The sequence below is a fragment of the Bombina bombina genome, chromosome 6 (assembly GCF_027579735.1).
Source record: "Bombina bombina isolate aBomBom1 chromosome 6, aBomBom1.pri, whole genome shotgun sequence".
NCBI lineage: Eukaryota > Metazoa > Chordata > Amphibia > Anura > Bombinatoridae > Bombina > Bombina bombina.
Window position 1 is genome coordinate 2,289,359 of NC_069504.1, and position 27,126 is coordinate 2,316,484.

General features: G+C 41.3%; 1 protein-coding gene across 1 annotated transcript in view; it reads left to right on the top strand.

Annotated features, from left to right (window-relative positions):
• The window catches only part of CPT1B (carnitine palmitoyltransferase 1B), a gene marked incomplete at its 3' end in the record, with an annotated part of 634,626 nt that overhangs the window by 91,191 nt on the left and 516,309 nt on the right, over window positions 1-27,126 (top strand). The window contains 1 exon segment of the mRNA XM_053716281.1: window positions 9,389-9,494. Coding sequence (XP_053572256.1) covers window positions 9,389-9,494 — 106 coding nt within the window.

The following is a 27,126-nucleotide window of genomic DNA, read 5'->3' on the forward strand; positions in this document are numbered from 1 at the left end:
AGGCCCCCATTGTTAAAGGGACAGTCAAGTATAAATTAAACTTTCATTATTCAGATAGGACTTTTAATTTTAATCGACTTTCCAATTTACTTTTATCATCAAATTTGCTTTTTTCTCTTGGTATTCTTAGTTTAAACTAAACATAGGTAGGCTCATATGCTAATTTCTAAGCCTTTGAGGGCTGCCTCTTATCAAATGCTTTTTAAATCTCTTTTCAACACAAAGAGACAGAAAGTACATGTGGGCCATATAGATAACACTGTGCTCAGGCACAGGAGGTTATTTAAGATCTAGCACAACACAATGCTAACTGCAAGACAATAGATAATAAACAGTCACAGTCATGTGATCAGGGGGCTGGAAGAAGGTTCCTAGATACAAGGTAATCACAAAGGTAAAAAGTACATTAATATAACAGTGTTGGTTATGCAAAACTGGGGAATGAGTAATAAAGGGATTATCTATCTTTTAAAACAATAACAATTCTATGGTTGACTGTCCCTTTAAGAACAGAAATAATAGCACTTTTTCATGTAAGGTGTTTACTATTACCACAGTGATCACCTGACTATACTGTAGCCACAGTGATCACCTAACTATACTGTAACCACAGTGATCACCTAACTATAATGTAACCACAGTGATCACCTGATTATACTGTAACCACAGTGATCACCTGACTATACTGTAACCACAGTGATCACCTGACTATACTGTAACCACAGTGATCACCTGACTATACTGTAACCACAGTGATCACCTGACTATACTGTAACCACAGTGATCACCTAACTATAATGTAACCACAGTGATCACCTGACTATACTGTAACCACAGTGATCACCTGACTATACTGTTACCACAGTGATCACCTGACTATACTGTTACCACAGTGATCACCTGACTATACTGTAACCACAGTGATCACCTGACTATAATGTAACCACAGTGATCACCTGACTATACTGTTACCACAGTGATCACCTGACTATACTGTTACCACAGTGATCACCTGACTATACTGTAACCACAGTGATCTCCTGACTATACTGTTACCACAGTGATCACCTGACTATACTGTAACCACAGTGATCTCCTGACTATAATGTAACCACAGTGATCACCTGACTATAATGTAACCACAGTGATCACCTGACTATACTGTAACCAGTGATCACCTGACTATACTGTAGCCACAGTGATCACCTGACTATAACGTAACCAGTGATCACCTGACTATACTGTAGCCACAGTGATCACCTGACTATACTGTAACCACAGTGATCACCTGACTATAATGTAACCACAGTGATCACCTGACTATACTGTTACCACAGTGATCACCTGACTATACTGTTACCACAGTGATCACCTGACTATACTGTAACCACAGTGATCTCCTGACTATACTGTTACCACAGTGATCACCTGACTATACTGTAACCACAGTGATCTCCTGACTATAATGTAACCACAGTGATCACCTGACTATAATGTAACCACAGTGATCACCTGACTATACTGTAACCAGTGATCACCTGACTATACTGTTACCACAGTGATCACCTGACTATACTGTTACCACAGTGATCACCTGACTATACTGTAACCACAGTGATCACCTGACTATACTGTAACCAGTGATCACCTGACTATACTGTAGCCACAGTGATCACCTGACTATACTGTAACCACAGTGATCACCTGACTATACTGTAACCAGTGATCACCTGACTATACTGTAGCCACAGTGATCACCTGACTATACTGTAGCCACAGTGATCACCTGACTATACTGTAACCACAGTGATCACCTGACTATACTGTAACCACAGTGATCACCTGATTATACTGTAACCACAGTGATCACCTGACTATAATGTAACCACAGTGATCACCTGACTATACTGTTACCACAGTGATCACCTGACTATACTGTAACCACAGTGATCTCCTGACTATAATGTAACCACAGTGATCACCTGACTATAATGTAACCACAGTGATCACCTGACTATACTGTAACCAGTGATCACCTGACTATACTGTTACCACAGTGATCACCTGACTATACTGTTACCACAGTGATCACCTGACTATACTGTAACCACAGTGATCACCTGACTATACTGTAACCAGTGATCACCTGACTATACTGTTACCACAGTGATCACCTGACTATACTGTTACCACAGTGATCACCTGACTATACTGTAACCACAGTGATTACCTGACTATACTGTAACCACAGTGATCACCTGACTATACTGTAACCACAGTGATCACCTGACTATAATGTAACCACAGTGATCAACTGACTATACTGTTACCACAGTGATCACCTGACTATACTGTAACCACAGTGATCTCCTGACTATAATGTAACCACAGTGATCACCTGATTATACTGTAACAATAGTGATCACCTGACTATACTGTTACCACAGTGATCACCTGACTATACTGTAACCACAGTGATCACCTGACTATACTGTTACTGCAGTCATCACCTGACTATACTGTTACCGCAGTGATCACCTGACTATACTGTAACCACAGTGATCACCTGACTTTACTGTTACTGCAGTGATCACCTGACTATACTGTTACCACAGTGATCACCTGACTATACTGTAACCACAGTGATCACCTGACTTTACTGTTTTAAAGCAGTGATCACCTGACTATACTGTTACTGCAGTGATCAACTGACTATACTGTTTACCACAGTGATCACCTGACTATACTGTTAATACAGTGATCACCTGACTATAATGTAACCACAGTGATCACCTGACTATACTGTTACCACAGTGATCACCTGACTATACTATTACCACAGTGATCACCTGACTATACTGTTACTACAGTGATCAACTGACTATACTGTTACCACAGTGATTACCTGACTATACTGTAACCACAGTGATCACCTGACTATACTGTTACTACAGTGATCACCTGACTATACTGTTACTACAGTGATCACCTGACTATACTGTTACCACAGTGATTACCTGACTATACTGTAACCACAGTGACCATTTGACTTTACTGTAACCACATTTGTCACCTGACTATACTGTTACCCCAGTGATCACCTGACTATACTGTTACTACAGTGATCACCTGACTATACTGTAACCACATTTGTCACCTGACTATACTGTTACCCCAGTGATCACCTGACTATACTGTTACTACAGTGATCACCTGACTATACTGTAACCACATTTGTCACCTGACTATACTGTTATATATTGTATGCGCTTAATTTGTTAAAGTTACACAGAAACTGTTAAAGCATAATCAGAATTTGTAAACTCAAAATCCTAAATATACTGCTGTGTACAGTCTTTATGCATTAAAATAAAAATATATCTCTATAAACCTCCCTTATTTCTCTCTCTCTCTCCGTCCCTTATTCTCTCTCTCTCTCTCTCTCTCTCTCTATATATATATATATATATATATATATATATATATATAAAAGTCCCTTATTCTCTCTCTTTCTCTCTCTCTTTCTCTCTCTCTCTCTCTCTCTCTCTCTCTCTCTCTCTCTATAAAAGTCCCTTATTCTCTCTCTCTCTCTAAACCTCCTTTATTCTATCACCATCCCTCTCTCTATAAACCTCCATTATTCTCTCTCTCTCTCTCTCTCTCTTTCTCTTTCTAAACCTTCTTAAATCTATCACCATCCCTCTCTCTATAAACCTCCATTATTCTCTCTCTCTCTCTCTCTCTCTCTTTCTCTCTCTAAACCTTCTTAAATCTATCACCATCTTTCTCTATATAAACCTCCCTCATTCTCTCTCTCTCTCTCTCTCTCTCTCTCTCTCTCTCTCTCTCTTTCTCTCTTTCTCTCTCTAAACCTCCTTAAATCTATCACCATCTTTCTCTTTATAAACCTCCCTTATTCTCTCTCTCTCTCTCTCTCTCTCTCTCTTTCTCTCTCTCTCTGTCTCTAAACCTCCTTTATTCTATCACCATATCTCTCTCTATAAACTTCCATTATTCTCTCTCTCTTTCTCTCTCTATAAACCTCAATTATTCTCTTTCTCTCTCTTTCTCTCTCTTTCTCTCTCCGTCCCTTATTCTCTCTCTCTCTCTCTCTCTCTCTTAACCTCCTCTATTCTATCACTATCTCTCTCTCTATAAACCTCCATTATTCTCTCTCTTTCTCTCTCTATAAATGTCAATTATTCTCTCTCTCTTTCTCTCTCTCTCTCTCTCTCTCTCTCTATTTCTCTCTCTCTCCATCCCTTATTCTCTCTCTCTCTCTCTAAACTTCCTTTATTCTATCACCATCCCTCTCTCTATAAACCTCCACTCTCTCTCTCTCTCTCTCTCTCTCTCTCTCTCTCTCTCTCCCTCTCTCTCTCTCTTTCTCTCTCTAAACCTCCTTAAATCTATCACCATCTTTCTCTATATAAACCTCCCTCATTCTCTCTCTCTCTCTCTCTCTCTCTCTTTCTCTCTTTCTCTCTCTAAACCTCCTTAAATCTATCACCATCTTTCTCTTTATAAACCTCCCTTATTCTCTCTCTCTCTCTCTCTCTCTCTTTCTCTCTCTCTCTGTCTCTAAACCTCCTTTATTCTATCACCATATCTCTCTCTATAAACTTCCATTATTCTCTCTCTCTTTCTCTCTCTATAAACCTCAATTATTCTCTTTCTCTCTCTTTCTCTCTCTTTCTCTCTCTTTCTCTCTCTTTCTCTCTCCGTCCCTTATTCTCTCTCTCTCTCTCTCTCTCTCTCTCTCTCTCTCTCTCTCTCTCTCTCTCTCTCTCTCTTAACCTCCTCTATTCTATCACTATCTCTCTCTCTATAAACCTATAAACCTCCATTATTCTCTCTCTTTCTCTCTCTATAAACGTCAATTATTCTCTCTCTCTTTCTCTCTCTCTCTCTCTCCATCCCTTATTCTCTCTCTCTAAACTTCCTTTATTCTATCACCATCCCTCTCTCTATAAACCTCCATTCTCTCTCTCTTTCTCTCTCTCTCTCTCTCTCTCCATCCCTTATTCTCTCTCTCTAAACTTCCTTTATTCTATCACCATCCCTCTCTCTATAAACCTCCATTCTCTCTCTCTCTCTCTCTCTCTCTCTCTCTCCCTTTCTCTCTCTCTTTCTCTCTCTAAACCTCCTTAAATCTATCACCATCTTTCTCTATATAAACCTCCCTTATTCTCTCTCTCTCTCTCTCTCTCTCACTCTCTCTCTCATTATAAACCTCCCTTATTCTCTCTCTCTCTCTCTCTCTCTCTCTCTCTCTCTCTCTAAACCTCCTTTATTCTATCACCATCTCTCTCTCTATAAACGTCCATTATTCTCTCTCTCTTTCTCTCTCTATAAACCTCAATTATTCTCTCTCTCTCTAAACTTCCTTTATTCTATCACTATATCTCTCTCTATAAACCTCCATTATTCTCTCTATCTTTCTCTCTCTCTCTCTCTCTCTCTCTCTCTCTCTCTCTCTCTCTCTTTCTCTCTCTAAACCTCCTTAAATATATCACCATCTTTCTCTAAATAAACCTCCCTTATTCTCTCTCTCTCTCTCCGTCCCTTATTCTCTCTCTCTCTCTCTCTCTCTCTCTCTCTCTCTCCCTGTGTCCCTCATTCTCTCTCTCTCCGTCCCTTTCTCTCTCTCTCTCTCTCTCTCTCTCTCTGTCCCTTATTCTCTCTCTCTCTCTCTCTCTCTCTCTCTCTCTTTCTCTCTCTCTCTCTCTATCTATCTCTCTCTCTGTCCCTTATTATCTCTCTATATATCTCTATATCTCTCTCTCTCTCTCTCTCTCTTTCTTTCCGTCCCTTATTCTCTCTCTCTCTCTATAAACCTCCATTATTCCCTCTCTCTTTCTCTCTCTCTAAACCTCCATTATTCTCTCTCTTTCTTTCTCTCTCTTTAAACCTCCATTATTCTCCCTCTCTCTCTCTCTCTCTCTCTCTCTCTCTTTCTCTCTCTCTCTCACTCTCTCTCTCTCTCTCTCTCTATATATATATATATATATATATATATATATATATATATATATATATAAACATCCCTTATTCTCTCTCTCTTTCTCTGTCTATAAACCTCCATTATTCTCTCTCTCTTTCTCTCTCTATAAACCTCCATCATTCTCTCTCTCTCTTTCTCTCTCTCTTTCTCTCTCTCTCTCCCTTTCTCTCTCTTCATCCCTTATTCTCTCTCTCTCTGTCCCTTATTCTCTCGCTCTCTAAACCTCCTTTATTCTATCACTATCTCTCTCTCTATAAGCCTCCATTATTCTCTTTCTCTCTCTCTTTCTCTCTCTCTCTCTCTCTCTCTCTCTCTCTCTATATATATATATATATATATATATATATATATATAAACGTCCCTTATACTCTCTCTCTCTCTTAACCTCCTTTATTCTATCACCATCTCTCTCTCTCTATAAACCTCCATTATTCTCTCTCTCTTTCTCTCTCTCTCTCTCTCTCTCTCTCTCTCTCTCTCTGAATCTATCACCATCTTTCTCTATATAAACCTCCCTTATTCTCTCTCTCTCTCTCTCTCTCTAAACCTCCTTTATTCTATCACCATCTCTCTCCCTATAAACCTCCATTATGCTCTCTCTCTCTCTCTCTCTCTCTCTCTCTCTCTCTCTCTCTCTCTCACACACACTCTCTTTCTCTCTCTCTTTCTCTCTCTCTTTCTCTCTCTCTCTCTCTCTCCGTCCCTTATTCTCTCTCTGTCCCCTATTCTCTCTCTCTCTCTCTCTCTCTCTCTCTCTCTCTCTCTATCTCTATCTCTAAACCTCCTTTATTCTATCACCATCCCTCTCTCTATAAACCTCCATTATTCTCTCTCTCTCTCTCTCTCTCTCTCTCTCTCTTTCTCTCTCTAAACCTCCTTTATTCTATCACCATCTCTCTCCCTATAAACCTCCATTATGCTCTCTCTCTCTCTCTCTCACACACACACTCTCTTTCTCTCTCTCTTTCTCTCTCTCTTTCTCTCTCTCTCTCTCTCCGTCCCTTATTCTCTCTCCGTCCCCTATTCTCTCTCTCTCTCTCTCTATCTCTAAACCTCCTTTATTCTATCACCATCCCTCTCTCTATAAACCTCCATTATTCTCTCTCTCTCTCTCTCTCTCTCTCTTTCTCTCTCTAAACCTCCTTAAATCTATCACCATCTTTTTCTATATAAACCTCCCTTATTCTCTCTCTCTCACTCTCTCTCAACCTCCTTTATTCTATCACCATCTCTCTCCCTATAAACCTCCATTATTCTCTCTCTCTTTCTCTCTCTATAAACCTCAATTATTCTCTTTCTCTCGCTCTCTCTCTCTCTAAACCTCCTTTATTCTATCACCATTTCTCTTTCTATAAACCTCCATTATTCTCTCTCTCTCTTTCTCTCTCTATAAACCTCAATTATTCTCTCTCTCTCTCTCTTTCTCTCTCTCTCTCTCTCTCTCTCTCTCTCTCTCTCTCTCTCTCTCTCTCTCTCTCTATCTCTCTCTAAACCTCCTTTAATCTATCACAATCTTTCTCTATATAAATCTCCCTTATTCTCTCTCTATCTCTCTCTCTCTCTCTCTCTCTCTCTCTAAACCTCCTTTATTCTATCACTATCTCTCTCTCTATAAACCTCCATTATTCTCTCTCTCTTGCAGCACTCTTTTAAAGAAAATTCCCTGCAAATCTAAGATGTAGATATAACGCTGGAGGGTTTTATCAGAATAAAAAACATGTACACACGGGCTCAAGTAAACGCAAATAAGTGTATTACAAATATAAGGCATTATGGACTATAGGCATCTAAAATATATCAAAAAGAGTAATGATAATATTAATGCACTGCAGTGGGAGATTACTTACCAATACTAGACATTTATACTTGCTTTAATATAGACATTTGCTAGTAACAGACTAGACAGTGCAAACGTAGAAAGGACAGTAAGGGAATTCCCAGATAAGAGTAGTCTCTCAACAAGATGGTAAAAGAGTGGTGAAATGTGTGACGTGTTTAAAGACAAACTGTTTCAAAACTCAATTGACGTGTTACATTGTGTATACGACCTGAACTTCATAGGTGCAACAATCCTGCATGAAAGGTAGTTTGGCGATAGTAGCCATTAGTCATTAGCCATTAATAGCCTGATAGGATCAAACTAGAACATGAGGTGAAAAACATCCTCCAGTGTTTGCAAGCTTTAAAACAGCAAAGGCAGTGAGCTCGATCAATCTTTCAACAGGTGTGAATAGTCAGTAGACCGAGGTATGAACGTCCTCTAAAGACCAGCATAATGCCCAGCATATATATATATATAGCTAAACCTCCTTTATTCTATCACTATCTCTCTCTATATGTAAACCTCCCTTATTCTCTGTCTGTCTCTGTCTCTGTCTCTCTCTCTCTCTCTCTAAACCTCCTTTATTCTATCACCATCTCTCTCTCTATATAAACCTCCCTTATTCTCTCTCTCTCTCGCTCTCTCTCTCTCTCTAAACCTCCTTTATTCTATCACCATCTCTCTCTATATAAACCTCCCTTATTCTCTCTCTCTCTCTTTATAAACCTCCCTTATACTCTCTCTCTCTCACACTCTCTCTCTGTCTCTTTATAAACCTCCCCTATGCTCTCTCTCTATATAAACCTCCCTTATACTCTCTCTCTCTCTCTCTCTCTCCCTCTCTCTCTCCCTCTCTCTCTCTCTTTATAAACCTCCCTTATACTCTCTCTCACTCTCTCTCTCATTATAAACCTCCCTTATACTCTCTCTCTCCCTCTCTCTCTTTATAAACCTCCCTTATACTCTCTCTCACTCTCTCTCTCTTTATAAACCTCCCTTATACTCTCTCTCTCATTATAAACCTCCCTTATACTCTCTCTCTCTCTCTTTATAAACCTCCCCTATACTCTCTCTCTCTCTCTCTCTCTCTCTCTCTCTCTCTTTATAAACCTCCCTTATACTCTCTCTCTCTCTCTCTCTCTCTCTCTCATTATAAACCTCCCTTATACTCTCTCTCTCTTTATAAACCTCCCCTATGCTCTCTCTCTATATAAACCTCCATTATACTCTCTCTCTCTCTCTCTCTTTATAAACCTCCCTTATACTCTCTCTCTCTATATATATAAACCTCCCTTATACTCTCTCTCTCTCTCTCTTTATAAACCTCCCTTATACTTTCTCTCACTCTCTCTCTCATTATAAACCTCCCTTATACTCTCTCTCTCTCTCTCTCTCTCTCTCTCTCTCATTATAAACCTCCCTTATACTCTCTCTCTCTCTCTCTCTCTCTCTCTTTATAAACCTCCCTTATACTCTCTCTTTATAAACCTCCCTCAATATTACAGTTTATCAAGAAACCCCCTCACTGTCTTACAGTCTTCCTTTTTCCCTCTCTCTCACAGGTGGTATGACAAATCATTCAGTCTAGTTGTTTTCAGTAATGGAAAGTTGGGTCTTAACGCTGAACATTCCTGGGCTGACGCACCAATCATTGGCCATCTGTGGGAGGTACTTTCTATGCATTGCACTTCCCTATATACACACACACACAGAACTAAGCACTTGTATCACTATATAATGAACTGTATTACCTCAGACACCTCCTACTCTTAGGGCTAGATTTATTAAAGCCCTACGGCTGCAAGTTCTCATAAGAACTTGCAGCCGTAATTATATAATTTATCAAGCAGCGGTCACCAGACCGCCGCTTCCCTAACCCCTTCACCACCTCTAAGGTGGCGAAATTCAATCTCCTTGGTCTAGTCAGACCGAGAAGATTGACAGCTCCTGCCCGCGCTTGATTGGCTGTGCGCAGGCAGGGGGCGGGATTGCACGCAAGCGCAAAATTGCACTTGTGTGCAATGGCGAATACCTGTGGGTAATTTCGCCCCGCCACAGGCGAGCTGAGGCGTAGAGGGGCGCGTAAAGGCGCCCCTGTCCGCCTCAGCTTTAATAAATCTAGCCCTTAGTTCTGTCTAAAGTTGGGACAAGGCTATGTCACTCCTTCTCTCTTACTTTTGTGGAAATTCAAGAGGTTCTGTGAGCCATATGGGCTGGCTTTCAGGCTTGTGTGCTATGGTTGTTCTGGGGAATTACTAACATCTAGATTACGAGTCTTGCGTTAGCCTTAAAAAGCAGCGTTGAGAGGTCACAGCAATCTGTGTTTATAGCAGTTTACAAACAAAAGCCTAGCTCAGTTTGAGCTCTTACTAACATAAGTTCACATCACTTACTGAATCAGGGTAAACTAAACTAAATAAAACATGCTCTCCTAGATTACGAGTCTTGCGTTAGCCTTAAAAAGCAGCGTTGAGAGGTCCCAACGCTGCTTTTTAACGCCCGCTGGTATTACGAGTCTGTCAGGTACAGGTGTACCGCTCACTTTTTTTCCGCGATTCTAGCATACCGCAAATCCCCTTACGTCAATTGCGTATCCTATCTTTTCAATGGGATTTTCCTAACGCCGGTATTACGAGTATTGGAAAAAGTGAGCGGTACACCCTCTCCTGTCAAGACTCCTACCGCATTTAAAAATCAGTAGTTAAGAGCTTTATGGGCTAACGCCGTAACATAAAACTCTTAACTAAAGTGCTAAAAAGTACACTAACACCCATAAACTACCTATTAACCCCTAAACCGAGCCCCCCCCCCCCCACATCGCAAACACTTAAATAAAAATTTTAACCCCTAATCTGCCGACCGGACATCGCCACCACTGTAATAAATATATTAACCCCTAAACCGCCGCACTCCCGCATCGCAAACACTAGTTGCATTTTATTAACTCTTAATCTGCCGTCCCTAACATCGCCGACACCTACCTACAATTATTAACCCCTAATTGTAGCTATTTTAGGATTTATTTTTATTTTACAGGCAACTTTGTATTTATTTTAACTAGGTACAATAGTTATTAAATAGTTATTAACTATTTAATAACTACCTAGCTAAAATAAGTACAAATATACCTGTAAAATAAACCCTAACCTAAGTTACAACTACACCTAACACTACACTATAATTAAATTAATTACCTAAACTAGCTACAATTAAATACAATTAAATTAAATAAACTAAAGTACGAAAAAAACAAACACTAAATTACAGAAAATAATAAAATAATTACAAGTTTTTAAACTAATTACTCCTACTCTAATCCCCTAATAAAATAAAAAAATCCCCCCAAAATAAAAAAAATGCCTACCCTATAAAAGGGCCTTTTGCGGGGCATTGCCCCAAAGTAATCAGCTCTTTTACCTGTAAAAGAAAATACAATACCCCCCCAACATTAAAACCCACCACCCACACACCCAACCCTATTCTAAAACCCACCCAATCCCCCCTTAATAAAACCTAACACTAACCCCTTGAAGATCACCCTACCTTGAGACGTCTTCACCCAACCGGGCAGAAGTGGCCCTCCAGAGGGGCAGAAGTCTTCATCCGATCCGGGCAGAAGAGGACCTCCAGACGGGCAGAAGTCTTCATCCAGACGGCATCTTCTAACTTCATCCATCAGAAGCGGAGCGGGTCCATCTTCAAGTCAGCCGACGCAGAGCATTCTCTTCCAACGACATCCAACTGATGAATAAAGGTTCCTTTAAATGACGTCATCCAAGATGGCGTCCCTTGAATTCCAATTGGCTGATAAGATTCTATCAGCCAATCGGAATTAAGGTAGGAAAAATCCTATTGGCTGATGCAATCAGCCAATAGGATTGAAGTTCAATCCTATTGGCTGATCCAATCAGCCAATAGGATTAAGCTCGCATTCTATTGGTTGTTCCAATCAGCCAATAGAATGCGAGCTCAATCCTATTGGCTGATTGCATCAGCCAATAGGATTTTTCCTACCTTAATTCCGATTGGCTGATAGAATCCTATCAGCCAATCGGAATTCAAGGGATGCCATCTTGGATGACGTCATTTAAAGGAACCTTTATTCTTCAGTTGGATGTCGTTGGAAGAGGATGCTCCGCGTCAGCTGACTTGAAGATGGACCCGCTCCGCTCCGGATGGATGAAGATAGAAGATGCCGCCTGGATGAAGACTCCTGCCCGTCTGGAGGTCCTCTTCTGCCCGGATTGGATTAAGACTTCTGCCCCTCTGGAGAACCACTTCTGCCCGGTTGGGTGAAGACGTCTCAATGTAGGGTGATCTTCAAGGGGTTAGTGTTAGGTTTTATTAAGGGGGGATTGGGTGGGTTTTAGAGTAGGGTTGGGTGTGTGGGTGGTGGGTTTTAATGTTGGGGGGGTATTGTATTTTTTTACAGGTGAAAGAGCTGATTACTTTGGGGCAATGCCCCTCAAAAGGCCCTTTTAAGGGCTATTTGAAATTTAGTATAGGGTAGGGATTTTTATTATTTTGGGGGGCTTTTTTATTTTATTAGGGGGATTAGAGTAGGTGTAATTAGTTTAAAAATAATGCACTAATAGATATAGAGATAATATAGCTAACTTCCTTTTTTTTTGCCTCATCCATGTTAAAGGAGCATGGTCAGTAATTAGTTTAAACTTTCTCCAAAGCAGGTAATATCTTAAAGTTTCAAAAGCCCATTTGATGGCTAAACATTCTTTCTCTACTACAGAGTACCGTTGTTCATGGAAATTCATTTTTCTACTTAAGTACATAACTGGGTGCTCTTCTCCCCCATACACTTGAGAAAGTACTGCTCCCAAGCCTACATCAGATGCATCTGTCTGTACCACAAATTCTTTAACGAAATCTGGAGCCATCAATACTGGGTAAGCGCACAATGCCTCTTTCAAAACACAAAATGCATGCTCTGCTTCAGGGTTCCACTTCACCATTACAGAACTTTTAGCTTTAGTGAGTTCTATCAAAGGGTTAGCAATAGTAACAAAATTTGGGATGAACCTGAGATAATACCCAGTTATTCCCAGAAATGCCTTACTTGTTTCTTGGTCACCGGATGTGGCCAACCTGAAATAGCCTCAACTTTACCCTGTTGTGGTTTAAGGAGCCCCTACCGATTGTATAACCCAAATTTTTGCCTCTTCTAATCGTAGAGAGCATTTTTCAGGGTTGACAGTTAACCCTGCAGCCCATAGTGCATCCACAACAGCCTGAACTTGGGGAAGATGTGTTTCCCAGTCCGCACTATGAATTACCACATCATCCAGATAAGCAGCTGCATATGCTCTGAGGCCTAAGTATTTTATCCATCATACGCTGAAAGGTGGCTGGAGCACCATGCAGACTAAATGGCAACACTTTATATTGAAATAGGCCCTCAGGTATAGTAAAGTCCGTTTTCTCTTTTGCTCTGTCTGTCAGTGGGACCTGCCAGTAACCTTTAGTCAGATCTAAAGTGCTTAGATACCTAGATCTACCTAATCTCTCTATTAGCTCTTCCACTGGAGGCATAGGGTAAGTGTCAAATTTGGAAATATCATTCAGCTTGCGAAAATCATTACAAAACCTTATTTCACCATTCGGCTTAGGCACCAAAACAATTGGGTTGCTCCACTCACTGTGAAACCTCTATTACTCCCAACTTAAGCATCTTTTTGACCTCCGCACTAACTGCCTCTCTCCTAGCCTCAGGTATTTGGTATGGCTTCAAATTTAATTATTTTCCCAGGTTCTGTAATTATATCACGCATGATTACATTTGTTCTCCCTGGCAATGGGGAAAAAACATCTCTGTTTCTAAACACAAATTCTTTCACTTCTTGCTTCTGATGGGGAGCTAGCGTCTCTGCTATGTATACCTCAGGATTTTTCTCAACTGTAGCATGAGTAAATTTATTTTTTATTATTGTCAAAACCTCTCTGCCTACCCACGGTTTAAGTAGATTTATGTGATAGATCTGTTCTGGTTTTCTTCTACCAGGTTGACTCACTTTATAATTAACATTATTGACTTGTTCAATAATCTCATATGGACCTTGCTAACTTGCCAGGAATTTACCTTCAACTGTAGATACCAGAACTAGAACTCTATCGCCAGGTTGGAAAACCCTTAGCCTTGCATTTTTATTATAACTGGCTTCCTGAGCTCTTTGTGCTTTCTGCATATTTTCCCTTACTATTGCATTATAGCTTCCATTCTTTCTTGCGTTTGTGCCACATGCTCTATAACACTACGGTGAGGTGTAGTTTCCAGCTCCCATGTTTCTTTTGCAATGTCAAGTATTCCCCTGAGATGCCTACCGTATAACAATTCAAAAGGTGAAAAACCTGTGGAAGCTTGGGGCACTTTCCTAATGGAAAACATAAGATACGGTAAAAAACATTCCAGTTCTTTCCATCCTTGTCTACCACTTTACGCAACATGCTCTTTAGAGTTTTATTAAACCTTTCAACTAACCCATCAGTTTGGGGGTGATACACAGATGTTTTTAATTGTTTAATTTTAAAATTTTTACATAACTCTTTCATAATTTGGACATAAAAGGGGTTCCCTGATCCGTAAGGATCTCCTTTGGTATGCCCACCCTGCTGATCATCATTATTAACTCCTTAGCAATATTCTTAGACGAGGTATTCCGCAAAGGAATTGCCTCAGGATAGCCGGTAGCATAGTTAACCACAACTAAAATATGCTCATGCCCCCTAGCAGACTTTGGTAAAGGCCCTACCAAATCCATTGCTATTCGCTCAAAAGGAACCTCTATAACAGGAAGAGGTATTAGTGGATTGCGGTAACCTTTAAATGGAGCCTTCAATTGACATTCTGGGCAGGATTTACAAAATCTCTCTATTGAAATAAAAATACCAGGCCAATAGAATCGTGCAAGAACTCTTTCTCTGGTCTTTACAATACCAAGGTGTCCCCCAAGCACATGACTATGGGCTAATTTCAAAACGGTATTTCTATAAGACTTGGGAACCAATAATTGCTCCACCTCTTAAACCCCTTTCTTTTCTGCTCTATAAAGCAGGATATTTTTCACCTTAAAAAAGGAAAACACAATTGTTTTTCAGGATCTATGACAGTGCCTTCAATTACTTGAACATTCTCCCTCGCCACTGTCAGAGTTGGCTCCTCCCATTGGGCAGCTCAGAAATTACAAGAATTAATCTCCAGATCCTCAAGTTCTATGTCTTCTCCAGAAGCATTACTCTGAGGGGGTTCTGCCTCATTGCCTAGACACACCAGAGGTGCCTCCTGTGCAGTGTCTGGTTCCCAATCAATATTGGAGAATGGAAAAATGGTTTCCATTCCCTCCACCTCCTGTACCTCCCCAGGACTAATCCCATGACCTACTGAAGGTTTCTCCCACACTTGACAAAAGTGAGGAATGTCTCTTACCAATACTATATCATAGGGCAACACAGGCACTGCCCCTACGCGGCACTTAACTGTACCAATATCTGTGATAATTTCAACCTCAGCTGAAGGATATGAGTGTGTGTCCCCATGTATACAGACAATATCAAGCATTTGATCTCTATCTAACTTTTCTGGCTGAAGCAAAACACTTTTTTACCAAAGTAACTTCACTCCCTGAATCCAGGAGCGCTTGTACATTCTTCCACATTCACAGATCTTAAATGACTAGAACACATAGTACTGGAGACAAAAGACATTTTGGTGCAGGTTCACATTGTACCATGTCTGTCCCTTGCACCCATATTACATTGCATAGGCTCCACCCCCTGTGTACAGTTATGTGCAATATGCCCTAACTCTTGACATTTAAAACACCTTATTTGTTCATCAGTTTGGCCTCTTGGCCATAATGGTTCCCTAGGGAGCCATTTCCCACCATAGTCATTTTGTCTGTGCTCCTGTGTTTCCACTTGTTTTTTTATAATGCACCTTTGATTTAAGTTGAGGATCATTGCTGTGCAATTCCTTAGCAGTCAAATATCTGTAAACTAGGCTCATTCTGGGTCTTTAGGATCCCCTTGACTGACCCACTGTCGAAGTCCAGCTGGAAGATTCCTGAGAAATCTGTCCATTACAACCATTTCTATAACTTTTAATGTCCGGCTGCAACCATTTCTGAGCAAGTCTCAGCAGTTCATACATTTGGGCTCTTGTAGGTTTTCCCATCTCAAACAGCCAATTTTTAAATCTTTGGGCACAAATTGCAGGTGTTACTCCCAGGTGTGTAAGAATTTCAGTTTTTAGTTTCTGATAATCTTGAGCTTGAGACAAATACTCATATGCTTTCTGGGCTTCTCCACTAAGCCATGGTGTGAGTAGCCCTGCCCACTGTTCAAGTGGCCACTGTTCCCTGGCAGCAATCCTCTCAAAAGTTGTGAGGTAAGCCTCAATATCATCCGTCTCTGACAACTTATGCAGAAAGTCATTTGCTCGGATATAGCGCCCCCTATCCACAGTGAGGGTAGCTACAGAAGGCTGTAGGACTTGCTGCAATACATTAACAAGTGTAGCTGTATCCTCTCGCTGGGCATCCATCATGCTGCTAACTTGTGCAGTCAGTAAGCAATTTGTCTCCTGCTGTCCAGCAGTAGCTTACACCAAAGCTTTCACCAGCTCCACCATTTTGTAAAACTTCTCCTCTTAGAAGCAACAGGTAACACCAAGGCAGGTATATGTCTTAAAGGAACAGTGTCACTTTTATTTTCAACAGTTTAAAGCAAAAGTGTTCTTAGTGCAGCTTGCAGAAAACTTTTTATACCCACAGACCCTATTTGTGCTATGCCCACATTTGCCACCATATTGTAATCCAGCACCCACTCCTGGTGCCTGATTTAAAGGAAATAGCACGGTCCTCTAGGGTAGAAATGACACCGCCTTGATAACAGTCAGTTTTATTTTCACTGTGCAAGTGCAGGTAACAGCAATCTGTGTTTATAGCAGTTTACAAACAAAAGCCTAGCTCAGTTTGAGCTCTTACTAACATAATTTCACATCACTTACTGAATCAGGGTAAACTAAACTAAATAAAACATGCTTGCCTAGATTACGAGTCTTGCGTTAGCCTTAAAAAGCAGCGTTGAGAGGTCCCAACGCTGCTTTTTAACGCCTGCTGGTATTACGAGTCAGGCAGGTACTGGCTCACCGCTCACTTTTTTTTCCGTGATTCGAGCATACCGCAAATCCACTTACGTCAATTGCGTATCCTATCTTTTCAATGGGATTTTCCTAATGCCGGTATTACGAGTATTGGAAAAAGTGAGCGGTACACCCTCTCCTGTCAAGACTCCTACCGCATTTAAAAGTCATTAGTTAAGAGCTTTATGGTCTAACGCCGTAACATAAAGCTCTTAACTAAAGTGCTAAAAAGTTCACGAACACCCATAAACTACCTATTAACCCCTAAACCGAGGCCCCCCACATCGCAAACAGTAAAATTAAATTTTTAACCCCTAATCTGCCGAACCGGACATCGCCGCCACTTTAATAAATATATTAACCCCTAAACCGCCGCACTCCCGCCTCGCAAACACTAGTTAAATATTATTAACCCCTAATCTGCCGTCCCTATCATCGCCGACACCTACCTACAATTATTAACCCCTAATCTGCCGCCCCCAACGCCGCCGCCACTAGTGATGTCCCGAACTGTTCGCCCGCGAACGGTTCACAGCGAACATAGCTTGTTCGCGTTCGCGTTTGTGGGCGAACACATGGCGATGTTCGATCCGCCCCTATGTGTCATCATTGTGGAAACTTTGACCCTTTATGTCACAGCCGCCTGACACATTAGAGCCAATCAACATCAGACACTCCCTCACAGACACTCCCAGCTACTCGGAATCCGCCATTTTAGACTCATAACGACCTTGCTTTTTTAATGAGAGGACGTGTTGTGTTTTTGCTCCTGACATTAATAGGAAAAACATAGCTAGGCTAGTGTATTTACAGTCCAGAAGGACTCCACTCATCTCTGCTGCAAGCATAGCACCCCAAAAAGCCCTTTTTAGGGCTATATTTTGTGCCGTTTTTTTTTTGTTTGTTTTTTTTTATTAGCATTTGCCTGGCTTTCAGCTGTTTGTTTAAGGCTTACAGCATATGCTGTGACTACTGCCACCACTGATATCTCCCTAACAACATTAGTTTAAATTTAACTAACCAAAAAATGTAATTATTTTGCTAGTGTAGTGTCACACAGCATATACTCTGGTTCATTGCTCTGTGCCAGCCAGCAGCCACCAGTGTTAATATCCGTTTATAACATTATTTTTAATTTAAAAAAAAAAACACAAAAAAAATATTTTTCTAGTGTAATCTAATTACATTTACTATCAGGCCTGTGTCTGTCAGGCTCACTCAGCATTAATATACCTCTTTTTTTTTCAGTCTTTTGGTTAATTGGTCTGTGCCAGGCAGCCACCCAGCACTCTATCTATTCTATCTATTTTTCTTTCACCTTAATTTTAATATATAAAAAAAAAAAAAAGTTTAAATTTGTTTGCTAGTGTAATCAAATCTAATTTTCTATCCGGCCTGTGTGTTTTGCTGACATAGAGAGCCTACTGTGTTTACTTGCTGCCCTCCCTAGTCTATGAGCCACGACTCATATGTGTTTAACCTTTTTTTAATTCCCCCCCCCCAAAAAATAATTTCAATCATTTTTCTAGTGTAATCTAATAGTATTTTCTATCAGGCGTGTGTGTATCCGACATACATAGCCTACTGTTTTTAATAGCTGCCCTTCCAAGGCTATCAGCCACGACTCATATGTATGTGCTTAACCTTTTTCTTAAAATTTCCAAAAAAAAAGTCTTTAAATCATTATGCTAGTGTAATCTAATTGTATTTTCTATCAGGCCTGTGTCTAACTGTCTATCTGACTTACACAGCATACTGTTGTTAATTGCTGCCCTACGTAGCAGCCAGCCAGTGCGACCACTCATAGAGTCATATGTGCATTGCACTTCTTAACATAATTTTAATATTAAAATCTAAAATTTTAAAATATTTTGCTAGTGTAATGTAACTTAATTTTCTATCAGTCCTGTGTTTTTGTCACTTACACAGCATACTGTGTTCAATTACTGCCCTACCTACCATCCACGACTCATATCTGCCAGCCTGTCTGCCAGGCCCAAGTAGCCAATTAGTGGCACCAATCACAATTCTTGTAACAGTAATAAAAATAAAAAAAATCATAATTTTTTGGACTGCAAATATTCAGTCTCCTAGGGCCATTGAATTTCATTTACCTCCTGCCTGCCACTGCCAGCCTTTTGTGCCAGGCCGTCTAGCCAACTATTTACACCAATCATAATTGTTGTCACAGTCAGACAGTATAGTTATTAATTTAAATAAAAAAATTTTTTAGTGTTGATCTTAACCCTCAGTTTGCTCGTGCCTTTGAATTGCACTTTTCTACAGCCTTCCAAGCCTGTGTGCCAGGCCTACTTAAAAAATATTTACACCAATCATATTTGTTGTGACAGTATTCTAATAATTAAAAATTAAAATTTTTGGTAATAGTTGCTGTGATTTGAATCGTCAGTTTGCTGGTGCCATTGAAACGCACTTTCCTCCTGCCTTGCAGCCTGCTGTGAGCCAGGCCCACCTAGCCAATTGTTGTCAGCAATCATATTTCTGTTAACAGTATTGCAAAAATTGTCAATCATCACTGTTTAGACTGTCAGTAATCAGTCTCCTAGTGTCCTTGAATTGCATCTCCCTCCTGCCTGCCATCCTTTTGTGCCAGGCCGTCTTGCCAACTATTTACACCAATCCTAATTTTTTGTCACAGTATAGTTACTAATTATAATTAAAAAAAATCTTTATTGTTGATGATCTTAACCCTCAGTTTGCTCGTGCCTTTGAATTCACTTTTCTACAGCCTTCCAAGCCTGTGTGCCAGGCCTACTTAAAAAATATTTACACCAATCATATTTGTTGTGACAGTATTCTAATAATTAAAAATTAAAATTTTTGGTAATAGTTGCTGTGATTTGAAACCTCAGTTTGCTGGTGCCATTGAATAGCACTTTCCTCCTGCCTTGCAGCCTGCTGTGAGCCAGGCCCACCTAGCCAATTGTTGTCAGCAATCATATTTCTGTTAACAGTATTGCAAAAATTGTCAATCATCACTATCAATCTATCTTCTGTCCGGGATGTTTTGAGACAGCCACTTTGGGAATGTTAGTTGATTTAGACCCATTATGGCTTAAAAGCAGACTCTGCATCAACAATGTAATTTTCCATGAGTTTTGCCAGGGATCCCCCTCCAGCATGCAACAGTCCAGGTGTTAGGACCCTTGAAACAACTTTTCCATCACTATTGTGGCCAGAAAGAGTCCTTGTAGGTTTTAAAGTTCGCCTGCCTATTGAATTCAATGGCGGTTCGCGCGTTCGCGAACAATACCGGAAGTTCGAGTCCGCGGTTTGCGAACCGAAAATGTTAGGTTCGCGACATCACTAGCCGCCGCTATAATAAAGTTATTAACCCCTAAATCTAAGTCTAACTCTAACCCTAACACCCCCCTAACTTAAATATAATTTAAATACATCTAAAAAAAATTAATAGTATTAAATAAATTATTCCTATTTAAAACTAAATACTTACCTGTAAAATAAACCCTAAGATAGCTACAATATAATTAATAATTACATTGTAGCTATCTCAGGGTTTATTTTTATTTTACAGGGAACTTTGTATTTATTTTAACTAGGTACAATAGTTATTAAATAGTTATTAACTATTTAATAACTTCCTAGTTAAAATAAATACAAATTTACCTGTAAAATAAAACCTAAACTAAGTTACAATTAATTGTAAAACACAACATAAGTAGGGTAAGTAGCACTCTTAATTAATCAATCAAAATATACAGGTGCATCCTAGAATGGTAAATGTGTAACAACGTGAAAAAGGGAGTAGAAACCTAAAATACAGGTTACTAAAAGTCTAGGCAAAAGAGAGCACAACTGTATGCAATAAAAGAGGAGAAAAAGGCGAATTCTTGAAATACAAATAAGTTTAATAAAACTACGCTACATGAATTCATACATCCAAACATACAGGTCACATACATACAGGAGTATCAGGGATGCATAAAAATAGCAGATGGGCCGTGAAGGAGACTGGTGCACCAGAATACAAAAATAGGCAAATGTTCATCACATTAATGCATGTATTGATTGCATATATTTGTAATCCAAAAATGTAGTGCGTGTCCCCAGAGATACAAGGACCAGGTAAATACAGTCTATACCCCTTCGTGTCTAAATGCAAGTAATAGCGTGAGGTCGTCAGGAGTCGAGGGGAGCTTAACCTTGCCGCGTCTTTTTCACAGGCATATATATAGTGCAGATAAGTAACAGTTCATTTGAATACCTGTCTTTTTCACGCGGTTGCTCTACCCTTAACCGTAGCTCCTGAGACGCTGAATCTTCTGGATTAGACAAGGGGTAGACCACAGTCAGGCAAAAGGTCCTCTGAACGAGTGCTGCAAACCGACGAGTCTTAGAGCTTGTTTCACTCCTTTCAATACAGCAGCATGGAGCTTCTTCCGGGTGCTGACGTCACGTCAGTAGCTGTGCTGATTTATAGGAATTTGGCCGCAAAGGGAATTGTTGCCATTAGCAGAGAGATCTGTCACTCAAGACGGCTTTGATACTTATCGCAACACTTTACTTTCTTGTAGATCAGAACAGCAAGGGGTTATTTACAGGGATACATTTGTGATTAAACACTCATACATTCATACTTCCATTCGATACATTAGAAAAGTTTGTTATTCATCTAATCTATTATTTTACTGATATATGTATGTATGTTTGAATTGCATGATAGGGATTGTATTTTTTAGTATTACAATTACGCCATTATATTCAATTTATAATTTTGATACTACCATTGACCATATAATTACACACAGAGATATGTGCATACATCCGCTGAGGATTAACCTAAAAATGAAGCAAACTCTAGTTTTTCATTGAGGCCATGAGGTGCTAAGGTGTTGAGTTTGTATATCCATTTTGTTTCTTTGCGTAGTAGGATATTATCAATATCCCCGCCACGCATGCTAAGTTTTACAGATTCAATTCCAATGAAATACAAATCATCAGTTTTTGATTCATGAAATTGCGCGTAGTGTCTTGCCACAGGGCTGTCAATATTGCAGTCTTTAATATCGTCCCTGTGTTCAGAAATTCGTGAACGAAGTTCTCTAAAAGTTTTACCAACGTAAAAACTTTTACAGGAGCAATAAAGTAAATATATAACTCCTTTTGTGGAGCAATTAATAAAAGAGTTGATTTTATATATATGCCCTGTATTTGTATCAAAAGTTTTACTTCTCTGCATATATTGACAGCAGACACAGTGGCCACATGGGGTGCTGCCTACAATTTTCTGAGCATTTTGTTCCAACCAGTTATAGGTTGGGACTTTGTTAAATTCACTTTTAACCAAAATGTCTTTTAAATTACTGCATCGCCTTGCAGTCATCTGAGGATAATCTCCTACATATTGGTGAAGTGTTGTATCATTAGTTAATAAATGCCAATTTCTATTCAGGGTGTCTTTTACTTTACCCCAATGGGCAGGGGCGTAACTATCAGTGGTGCAGAAGTCGCGACTGCGACCGGGCCCGGCAGGTCCAACCCTCAGGGGGGGCCCCAGCATAAGCTCAACATTTATTTATTTCTTATCAACTTTTTTTTTTTCAAACTAACTTTTTTCCCCCCAACAACCTTTTTTTCCCAACAAACTTTTGTTTGTTTTCAGAATTGTTTTCAGCGCAGGGGTTGCGTTGCGCAGTGCACACTAACAGTTTTAAATCAGAGCATTGCCGTGGGTTACCATGGCAACGCTCTGAAACATTTGCTGCTGAGCGGGAAAGGAGGCAGGCAGGAGCTGTCCTGCGTGAATACAGCTTTCTCAGGACCTGTGAAGTGGAAGGAAGAGGTAAGTCAGTCAGTGCATTGCATCCTGGCTAGCTTAGAACCCTAACAGGGGCGGACTGAGACCAACCAGGGCCCCCGGGCAAAAGTTTGGCAGGGCCCCCCACCCCCTTTTTGCTCCACCTACCTCTGCCCCTCCTCTACCGTATTGCCCCTCCCACCTCATGTGTCCCTCCCACCCCCTTGCCCCTCCCACCATGTTTTTGATTGCCATATAAAGAAACAATATTTTCCTTAAATATTTTTAATAAGAAGTAAATATTGTAATTTAACAAGTGGTTATGCCAAAAATAAATCCCCATGCCTATATGCACTACAGGATGGAACAGAAAGTAATGAAGAGCAGACAAGGGGGTAAAATCACTTGTTACTGGCAGCTAAAAAGGTAAAATCATTCATTTGTATTCGTATATTTCCTTTCAATAAGAGATACATGATCCTATAAGTAGGCATCTACACTAAATAAAGATAAAATTATCTCCATTTTAACTGAAACCAGGGCAGGTTTAGAGAAATACATTTTAAAAAGGGAGAGTAAAGGCAAAATTAAACTTTAAAGGAACATGAAACCCCAAAAAAAATATTTCATGATTTAGGTAGAACATACAACTTTAAACAACTCTCCAGTTTACTTCTATTATCAAATTTGCTTAATTCTCTTGGTATCATTTGTTGAAGGAGCAGCAATGCACTACTGGTTTCTAACTTTACACATGGGTGAGCCAATGACAATCGAGGTTTTCTCTGTGACACACGCAGCTCTCTTCCCAGTACTTATATACATATGTATATTATAGAGGTTCCCTCTGTCACACACACAGCCCCCTCCCCAGAGCTTATATACTGATTTATATTATGGAGGTTCCCTTTGTCACACACACAGCCCCCTCCCCAGTACTTATATACAGATATATATATTATAGAGGTGTTCCCTCTGTCACAAACACAGACCGCTCCCCAGTACTTATATACATATGTATTTAGAGGTTCCATTTGTCACACACACACATCCCCCTACCCAGTACATATACAGATGTATATTATAGAGTTTCCCTTTGTCACACACACAGCCCCCTCCTCAGTACTTATATACATATGTATATAGAGGTTCCATTTGTCACACACACAGCCTCCTACCCAGTACATATACAGATGTATATTATAGAGGTTCCCTTTGTCACACACACACACACCTATCCTCAGTACATATACAGATGTGTTGCATAAGTGGTTTAATTTAGAGCTTGAGAAATCCTGGAAGCACCAACCTTTTTACATTATTCAACAACATATCTTATACAAACACACTCCGCTGCCACCTGAAAGCATGGAACTAATACATCAGTATATTTACTGTGTTTTAAATGTGGCATAAATGTGCAACACTCTGGTTTAATCTGCAACCCATTCATTTCCCCAGTACCCTATTTAATGCCCCTGTGCCCCAGCATCCCCTGTCACTCCTAGCAGACAGTTTTAGCCCCTGTGCTCAGGCAGTATTCCTCTGTTTTTAACCCTACACTACATGTATCCTGTCAAACCAGTATCCCAATTAAAAGTTTCTTTTTTATCACAATGAGCATGAGACCTATCCCAGTAGCGCAAGATGTCACTGCCACCATATCCCAGCATGAACTGTCTGCTCAACAGTCACACAGCTGCTTTACTCCATTCACTATGCCCTCTATTGTAGCACGGTCATCTTACTAAACAACAGAACCTCTCTCTGCAATCGTGCCAAGCCCAATAACACCACCTGTCGCCAGGCTCCTCCATGACACACACTGCACTGACCACCCGTGTAACGGTACCAACCGGATACCAAGGGTTAACACCAGGGAACAATGTCCTGCATAGGGAATCAGCAGTTCACAACCCAGCCAGTTTTCAGGTTTTAAACAGAATGACTTTTATTAAGGCTCATATGCCCAGTATTTATGCAGGTCTGACCCCCCCCCAGAAGGGGGGTTGAAAGACTGTTGTACATTGAATGGAGGGAACACGCCCTTTTACATGATACAATAGAATACCTTGCTCAAGCTGATAACAATTTAAACACAGACACACACTTGGCTTTCCTTATCATCTAGGGTCTCTTCTCTGAGGTTGATTAAACAATGGACTGTGTATCAATAACATTAATGACAGTGCATAATAGCTGAGGCTAAAGCTGAACACAGTTAACTCTTTCAGTGCTGACAGAAGGGTCTGTCACATCTACATAGCACAATATACAGCCTATAGACAACCTTTCTTACGTTATAGTCCAGAAGTGGCTAGGTTTGCCACAATGCTCCCCCAGAACCAAGCCGGCATACACAGTCTGATCCCAACGGATCGGCTTGGGGATGTCCGGGGCAACAACTTTCGGCTCAAGTAAGCTACGGGGTGTTCTCCGCCATCTGCTCCAACTTGGCTCAGTACTGCCCCCACCCCAAACATGGAAGCGTCTCTTCCCGGAGGGACTGGGCTTGGGTAGTCACAGGGTTAACATCAGCGGGGTCCATGGGAGCATAGGCAGAAACAAGGGGGGCCAAGTCATTTCCAAGGAGAACATCAGCAGGTAAGTCCTTCTTGACCCCCACATTCACAAGTCTAGCGCCCACTCCCCAATCCAAATGTACCCTGGCAACAGGTAGGCGGAACACAGTGCCCCCTGCTACCCTCACAGCCACAGTGTCTCCAGTGTGCTGTTTCTCAGGCACCAAGTTCTCTTGAAGCAAGGTCATGGTAGCACCAGTATCCCGTAGACAACTGACCTCCTTCCCATTCACTTTAACCCGTTGCCGGTTATTCCGGTGGGCAGCTTGCACGGGGTCTGCTTCATGTAGGCTGCCCCAGCATTCTGGCGCCTCTACGTAGCGGGCCACAGGCTGAGGATTATGTGGGATTCCGCCAGCGGGTCTTCTCCAGGACTGTGCTTGATTCGCTGCGTTAGGGGACACTCTGGTCTTTTGTGCCCTAGTTGCTTACATCCAAAGCACCGAATAGGTTGTGAGTAGCCCCGCGAATTGAACCGGGCTCTCTGAGGGTAGTTCGTGGCCGGAGGCCGTGTGGTATAGCGGTGCGCCGGGGGTTGGTAACTGGCAGCTGCTGGGGTGACTGGGGGTCTGTACTCCACTCTAGCAGTGGGCAATCGGTATACTGCTCCCCCTGCCCCTCGTACTGCCACGGATCCGCCAGTGGGTGCTGTATCCGGCACCAATGGGGAGCTATCAGGGTTAAAGTAGCTCCCGAATCCCGAAGTCCCCGGACCGACATCACCTCATGCAGAATTCCCAGGGGTTCCTCGGCTTGGGTGCTCAACACCTCATGAGCGGCTGGCTCCGTTTGGTAATGGTGAGCAGCCGCCCTTGGGGCCAGGTTCTGTCTGACCTGGTTCCAAGCTTGTCTGCTCCGATTTTGGGTGCACTCACGTGCCATATGTCCCCACTGCTTGCAGGTGTGGCATTGTATATTAGCCCGTCCGTTGTTAGGCTGTAGTCCATGGTGCCTCCTGGCATCAAAATGCTGGTCTGCTAATCTGGCTGCTTCGGTTAAGGTGAGGGGTTTTCGATCTCTCACCCATTCTTGGGCTTCTGGGGACAAGCCGTTAAAGAATTGCTCCAACAGCATCAGTTGTCGCAATTCTTCCATGGTGGTAGCTTGGCTGGCCTGTATCCACCCCTGAGATGCTTGATCCAGCTTGTGGGCCCACTCTGCATGGGAATCTCTTTCTGGCTTGCGCAGGCCTCTAAACTTGCGCCGGTATGCCTCTGAGGTAATGGCATATCTTTCCAAGATCGCTCTCTTCACTTTAGCGTAATCCTTGCTGTCCTCCCTGGGTACAGCGCGATACGCTTCCGCTGCTCTACCGGCTAGCTTGCCTGCTAGCACCGGCACAAATACGGACTGCTCCAAATCATGTAACTCGCACAGTCTCTCAAAATCCTGTAAATACCCATCAATCTCATCCTTCTCCTCACAAAACATTTTAAATGCATGGTATGGGATTTTGGGTCTTACTGGGTTGCTGAGTGCGTCCAAAATGGATTCTGCTCGGGAGGATGCATTCCGCGGACTGTGTGCCATCACGTACTCCTGCACATCTGCCATTACCACGGATAGCATATCCCGTGTACAGGTTGGGGTAAAAATTCCAGCCTGGTCCTCATTTCCCTCTGGTATAGGGTCTCCTCCATGGCTGCTGGAGGCGTAGCGCTGCGAGCTCTGTCTCCCTCCATCAGCTCAGCAATTAATATAGCCTTGGGTTTGCTGCTGCCTATCTTTCCCCTGGCTTCTAGCAGTTCCTTTTACGTTTGTCTCTTTAGCTTAGAATAATCCATC